This window comes from Cicer arietinum, chromosome 5 (assembly GCF_000331145.2).
Source record: "Cicer arietinum cultivar CDC Frontier isolate Library 1 chromosome 5, Cicar.CDCFrontier_v2.0, whole genome shotgun sequence".
NCBI lineage: Eukaryota > Viridiplantae > Streptophyta > Magnoliopsida > Fabales > Fabaceae > Cicer > Cicer arietinum.
This window is the reverse complement of record NC_021164.2, coordinates 46085144-46092444: the sequence shown is the minus strand read 5'-3', so window position 1 is coordinate 46092444 and position 7301 is coordinate 46085144. Positions and strand designations below refer to the sequence as shown.

The 7301-nt window shown below is 34.1% G+C and overlaps 1 protein-coding gene across 3 annotated transcripts; it reads left to right on the top strand.

Moving 5' to 3' along the window:
- The first annotated feature begins 1114 nt into the window (after window positions 1–1114).
- On the top strand, window positions 1115–2995 carry LOC140920583 (probable uridine nucleosidase 1). 3 transcript variants are annotated; one of them, XM_073369284.1, is made up of 4 exons: window positions 1115–1335; window positions 2048–2192; window positions 2297–2614; window positions 2719–2995. In XM_073369284.1, the coding sequence occupies exons 3-4, from the start codon at window positions 2411–2413 to the stop codon at window positions 2803–2805; spliced, it is 291 nt and encodes a 96-aa protein (XP_073225385.1). In that variant the 5' UTR covers window positions 1115–1335; window positions 2048–2192; window positions 2297–2410; the 3' UTR covers window positions 2806–2995. The 3 variants fall into 3 exon arrangements, with proteins under 3 accessions (XP_073225385.1, XP_073225384.1, XP_073225383.1); XM_073369283.1 differs by having other exon boundaries at window positions 1115–1649; XM_073369282.1 differs by having other exon boundaries at window positions 1115–2192.
- The last annotated feature ends 4306 nt before the right edge of the window (window positions 2996–7301 follow it).

Below are 7301 nucleotides of genomic sequence, written 5' to 3'. Positions count from 1 at the left end.
GATGAATCCTTGGGAAATACGGTTTTCCCGTTCATCTCACAATATATTATACTCATGAATTCAAACGCTCTCTCACCCCTTACCTTATTTCGACGCTTTCACACGCGAATAGGATTCCACGAGCAAACAACATTTGTTCATTGACTCTTTATGGGTAAACGTTAAAAATAGTTTATGGGTAAACGTTAAAAATAGTTTATGAGAAGATACTCTAAAAACTAAATTCGAAATTCGGTCAAGGAAACTTACCATAAATCAAAAAAAAATCATTGGATAAAATAGAAATTTTTAACACGGTCGTTTTGGCATTGGTTTCGCTCAAATCGGACTTACGGTGAAGGAGAACGGTTCAAACTAAGGAATTTTATAAACGGAGAAGTCGGGTATTTTAGAGAGAAATTTGGATGGTTAGAAATCTGAGGAAGTATATTTATTTGACTACTTAAATGAATAAAACGACATACTGAAATTTAGACAAGAACGGAGAAACTTTTCTAGAACAATTATCGATCATCGGTGTGAAACTATGGATTGTTGTTGTGTTTCTCTTTGGTTTTACGGCTGCCGTCCAACTCCCTTCCTTTTTTTGTTTGTTTTATTTTATTAACAATTAGGGTTCACACATGGGTCAAACCCATTGGTCTCTTTTTAGGTTTTACTAGTTTTATTTTATTTTATTTTTTTTAACACAATTTCATTAATAAAACTTTATTAATATTTCAAAACTAATAATTTATAAAAAAAAATAATTAATCTTTTAAAATATATTAATAACCAAAACTCTCATATTCAAAATAATCCCTATAATAATACTTATTTTTCCAAATACTTAAATTAAAATATTACCATCATTAGAGAATAGTTGAAATTATAAAATAAATAAATATAACATCAACACTTTATATTAATTACTAAATCTTAATAAATATATATAAAATTACAATGTCATAGAGTAGAGATTATTTTTTACTCTCGTGTGGGTTTTATTATATACGTGATTTGCGCTTAACTGACCGTTGTTACCTTTTTTTTTTACATCGCAGAATCAACCTGCAGAGTTGATTGCGAAATTTTTGGATAATAAACTTCGTGGGGGTAATAAGGGTACTTCAGAAGAGGAATTAGAGGGTACACTTGATAAAGTCCTAGTTTTATTCAGGTTCATCCAGGTAAGCATAATTTTTCATTGTGGAGCAGCTAACAATCATCTTGTTTCATGTATGTTTCATTGATGCTTGTGGTGATATGATGCACTTCAACTGATGGTTGTGGTGATATGTATGTTTCATTGAGTGTGGCAGTCAGTTTACAAACAAACTGGAAGGAATGTTTAAGGTATACAAATGCTCTCAGGGTTTATCATGTCTACCTTCTTGTACCTTAATTTCTTTATTGGCCCCATTTCAGGATAAGAAAGAATATATGAATTGTCTAAAGACTACTGGAAACAAGTCTGAAATTTGTACGGAATTCTCAAAAAAGTATCTCTAATGTCGTATGAAATTTGTAGTTGATAATTGATATATTATTGCTGAAGTTTGTGTTCTTAATTCCTTTTAGCTTTGTGTGGACTAAGGTTTTGTTATCACTGGTTATCTAACTATATAACTGCAGGAAATTGATGGCAAAGCAAGATTTAGCAGAACTTGGTATTAATTTTATTTGCCATACATACAATAGTCTTTGAATCAGTTTAAAGCTTTAAGACATTTTATTAGGCTTCTGGTTGGCATGGACTGCATCAAAATCATATATACGAACCTCAGTTTTTTCCCATTTCTTTTTCTTTGGGAATTCTAACATGGTGAGAGATTATCTTTTACTGACATGTGATCACATTTATGATTCAGTTGTGAGGTTTAACTTTGATTTTGAATAAAAAACATCTTCACCCATATAAAATTTTGTTGATTTACAATTTATTTGCAATACTTGAAGAGCCAATAAACAATATTTAATATGCTTTCGAAGGATAATGTTACTCTTCTCCCTTCTGTATGTGTTTTAAAAGGAGAGCCAATAAACTTGAATGTGTTATTTTCTGAAGTTGTGGCAGTTTCTCTCAACTGCTTATTGCCGTCGCCGTTGTCATTCGGAACCATAAAAGGAGTGATAGATCATCTTTACAATGAGGGTTTTCAAGAAGAGGAGAACAAAGAGGTTCATTACACACTACTTTGATGGTGTCTATGGTAATTTTACACACTACTTTGATGCTCAAGTTATGCTGCTAAGGAAAAATATCTTTAGCCAATTGAAGTTGGCAAGGCAATGATAATTTGATTTCTTCTTTCAGGAATTTTTCTCCATGACCCTGTTAGCTTTGTGGACACATGCCTCTGTAGTCTGCAATTTGCATAGTGCTTGACATGTTTCTGCCTTTGTTTTTACTGTCTTTTTGGTATTGATTATGCTGTATTTTTTGAAAAAGTGTGGAAGGCCTCGTGTAGCTGATTTTGTTCATGGTAAAGATGGATTAGGGAATATATTCCTACCTGATCCTAAAGCTAACAAAATTGACAAAAGTGCTAGTGAGTTTTTAGTGGAGAAGGTCTCTGAATGTCCTGGTGAAATAACCGTGCTAGCTCTTGGACCACTTACCAATGTAGCTCTAGTAAGTTGCACATTTCTGTCTTGTACTTTATGGTCCCAGCTTTGATAACATCGAATTACGATTGCATACATTTTTCGATCTGATGGTTTGACTTTCATGATTAGGCAATCAAAAGAGATTCTTCTTTTGCAAGCAAAGTGAAAAGTATAGTTGTACTCGGTGGTTCAGGGGAATGTCAATCCAGCTGCTGAAGCAAATGTAAGTTGTAGAATTCTGTTTGTCATGTTTTCTAAAATAAGAAAAGGCTGCCGAGACTTATTTGCTTTGGGCTTCTCCATTTTATATGTTTGAAAATTGATGTATCCAGTGTTGAGCTCCTCTTGCTTCACTATAACATGGATTATTTTGACGTTGTGTTGATGTATCCTATTTGCTTTTCTACTTTTTCGCCTTAAAAATAAGTATGACACTAATTTGGTTTAGTGTAAATAGCAGCACTATAGCTCTATAACACATCAAAATTTGAACAAACCACTAATGTTTGCAATCCGTCATATGCCCACTAGTGTTGTCAAATAGAGATTATAGCACTTTAGTTTAGTGAAATTTGAACAAGTCGTTCTTCTGCAATCCGCAATTGACCACACATATTTGGTTGTCAACTCATGCAATTATGTATAAGGGTAATAGTAATTTATCTAGTTAAAACTAAACCTTCATTTCTCTGTATGTTGGTTGTATGTGACATGTTGCAAGTCACAATTTCAGGTAGTTATTGTTGATAACTTGTGAATAAGGGCCTTTCATGCAATGATCCAATAAACAATCTACATTTTTATAAAGAGTAAGCCTCTGTATGGCTTCTTGACATTGAAGACTACACACTATCCATTCACTCTTCACTATGCAATAATTCACACGTATTTATACACTAAATGATTGCTCTTATAATCTTATGTTGTATAGTTAATATTATGACTGGGTGGCTCTCATTAATTGTACACTATTATAAGGTGACAATAGCGTCGGCGTAGCCGACGCTATCAAATTTGTTGATTTTGACTTTAGCGTTGGCCCATCCGACGCCAATGATTCTTTTCATCCCGTGTCAACGAATATAATGTAGCGCCGGATGTTTCTATATTGCTTCTAGCGTCGGAATAGAGTAGGTCTAGCCGACGCTATATTAGCGTCGGATGGTATTTGACTGACGCTATGTATTAGCTTCGACCATTTTAGCCTAGGCCTGACACCGACGCTAATCGGACGCTAAGTTAGTGTTAGCGTCAGCTTTTGATCTATTAGCGTGGACTTTTGGCCGACGCTAAAATCAGTTTTTCTAGTAGTGTATGTTACGAAGAATTTAATATCGGGGAGATTTTTAAAAATGTTACTTGTTACTGAAAAATGAATCTGTCAAACTGAGTGACGACGAGAGTAGATATTTTTATTAAATTAGTTTGAGATGTGAGTGAGGTGATGTGTGTACTTCCTTCTTTTCTTTCTTCGGTACCAAGGAAAAAAGAAAACCAAGTGTTAGTGTTTCAAAAAAACACAAAACACAAACCTCCATTTATCTTCGAGATCTACGCTTCCATTAGAGAAGTGTGAGGAGGGAAAGTTGCTCTTCTCTACACTACAATGCTTGTGAGTTGACTTTTGAGGTATCGACACGAGCGAGAGTTTTCACCGTATTTGGTCGCGGTAGCGAAAACGGTTGAGGAAGCGATAACGAAGGTAAGGGATCCTTCCAAATTTTTAGTATGCATATACGGACTCTATATGTGTGATTGATGTATGATTAATGTGTGATTGCGTGATAATTAATTTCGACGTAAATATATATATTTTGAGTGAAATTTTTGAATTCTTAACAAATCCTTGTATTTGTGTTGTTGTTGTAGAGTTTGTTAGTAACGGTTAAAAAAAACAAAGAAATTGATTTTTAACATGGTTGAGTTACGTAATGAGTTATTTTCAAATAAATGAGTTTGAAATGAAGTTGAAATTTTACAAAAAAGAAAAAAAATTAGAATTGTTAAATCTGTGAAAAAGTTCAAATTTTAACTAAGTTAAAGAGTTTGAGCAAAAAGTTAGATTGAAATTAAAATGATTAGAGTTTAAAATATTACTCTTTTAATTACTCTAGGACTAAGTTTAAAAAGAAAAAGTTTAGAGTATTTTATTAACTCAAAATCTCAGTGCTTTAATAGTCAAGTGTGTGTATGTGTGATTTGAACAATATTTGTTTTATTTAGTTTTAACTAAATAATGTAGATTATATGATTTTAAAAGGTTGGTGTGTGAAAAAGATATAATTTTGACAATTTTGTTGTGGTTGGATGAATTTTAGTTGTGAATAAATTTTTATAAATATTTATGTTTATGTAGTTAGCTCCTTGAGTCTCGAAAAGGAATCGAGACCGTTGGCACCAAGTTAGCGATGTGGAGAACTCTGATATATTAATGTTGTTGTGGTGATTAAGTTTTGATGTGATTATGTTTTCATAACTGATAATATGTGTGTTATGAACTTTATTGAGGAAAATCTGTTTTGATTATACTCTGTGATAAGTTTGAAAAATCGTTAGTGTTAAATGATTATTAAAAACGGGTAATATTTTAATAGCTGCATTTACTAAATGATTATGGTGAAAAGAGTCAGAGTATCCTCATGCATTTCATAGCTTGTGGTGACCGTGATGGGCCACAATGTCAGTGGTGACTGCGATGAGCCACAATGTTAAGTGGTGACTGTGATGGGTCACAAAGTTAAGTGGTGACTGTGATGGGTCACAAAGTTAAGTGGTGACTGTGATGGGCCACAAGATGGTTTCATGTGAAAGTTGGTCCATCTTATCCTTACGATGATTTAACTAATGTGTAAGACCTGTGATATGCTACCATCTAGTAAGTCGTGCTAGCCTGTGAGAAACTGCACCTCGGTAATTAGTACTAAGGCCTGTGATAGGCGATAAAATTCTAAGTTACTCCCCTTCGAGGAGGGTTTTTGTGGGAAATTCCGAAATCATGCGCATTGGCATATACACATTGTATTAGGGTGTTTGGCACAAGAGTCATGTTTGTTATACTATGATGATTGTATATACATACTCGATTGTTGTTTTTTATTGTGCCGTAATTGATTTGTTGTGTGAATTTGTGTTGATTTAGTTTCGATGTCATTATGTGTTCATAATTGATGTTATGAATGCTTGATGTGTGATCGAGGTGTGAATTTGTGGAGATTAATTTGGTGTGAATTATGTGTTCATAATTGATATTATGAATGTTTAAAGTGTTATTGATGAACTTTGTATGGTAAGTGTTAAATGATTAAGAGCCTTTTTAAAACTGAAAAACCTGCAAAATTTAGCAGTTATATTCGGCTACATGCAGTATGTAGTCGAATACACGGCTGTAACGTTTAGTTTTTATTCAAAATTTTAACTTCGTATTCGAATACGAAACCTCGTATCCAAATACAACTAAGTGATTTTTGCCACTAAATTGACTTGTATTCGACTACATCATCTTGTAGTAGAATACAAATGTGCAATTTTTGCTACTTGCTTAGCACTTGTATTCGACTACGAAAATGCTGTATTCGAATATGATAGTGCAGTTTTGTCAAAAACTTCATTTTTTTAACAGTTTATTCATTTTTGACATTTGAAAACTCTTTCGAGGAGTATGCTAAGACGAAAGGTTCTCTCGAGCATTTAAAAATATAAGAATTGTGTTAAGTGTTATTTGTTAATTTCGGTTGGTGACCCTTTACATTATTGTGGAAATTGGGCTTTACCCTTAGATGATACCCGAGTTCGTTTTGCCGATTGCTACCTTGACGACGGAAACTTCGTTAGACTTCCCTGACTGAGACTCACTAAATGCTTGGGTATATGACCCCATCTCAAGTAGGGCTACTTATACGGGGAGGGTAGTGAGGACATGTGGGAGAGCTGGAGCAATATACCTCGAGGAGCTCACTCGCGAAAGGATCGATTATCCAGTACCCTCAGGATTGGTACTTGGGATGAATGGAGCATGGGAAGATTATTTTTGTTGTATAGTGACTTGATGTCTTTATTTGGTGGTTGTACTTATTTTATTTTGCGATGATTGTACCTATAACACATACTGTCAGTTGACTTTTATTTTGGTGGGTCCATGTTCCACTTTTTGACGTGACCGCAGGGGGGAATAGCATTCTTGGGGCAATACTTTTGGACAGGTGTCTGCCAAGAATACCCCACGGGTATGAGTGATGTCTAATAGGTCTCATAGTCCCGGTGCATTTTTCTATTTGTAAATTTTGGATTATCGTCTCAAAAACTATTTTAGTTTGTTGGTATATATGATGTAATTATTCAGGACTTGTGTCGTTTGTGTTACAACGAATTATTTTTAATATTGGTTTTTGAAAGAAAAAGATATATACTCGCACTGTTAAAAATCATGGTTTTACATTGTGGTATCAGAGCTTTGATTAGATTGCGGTCGACATGTAGGTTGTGAGTCGTTATCTGATCATGCGTCGGGGTGAGTTATCTGAGTTGTTAGGTCTGTTGGAGTTGTTATCAGTTGAGGTAGTCGAAAGTTATTTTTGGAATTATTCTAAGTGGTGTTAAGATTTCTTCTTGATGTTGGTTTTGAGGAAACAATGCCTCCAAGAAGGAACGGCGTGCAAGAGTCAACGTCAATATGGATGATCAAATGGTTGAAGCAATGAATAACATGGGGGCTT

Coding starts and splice junctions, on each gene's coding strand:
- LOC140920583 (XM_073369284.1), top strand. CDS start 2,411: ATGCTGTATTTTTTGAAAAAGTGTGGAAGGCCTCGTGTAGCTGATTTT. Junction 2,615..2,718: donor CACTTACCAATGTAGCTCTA/GTAAGTTGCACA, acceptor TTTCATGATTAG/GCAATCAAAAGAGATTCTTC.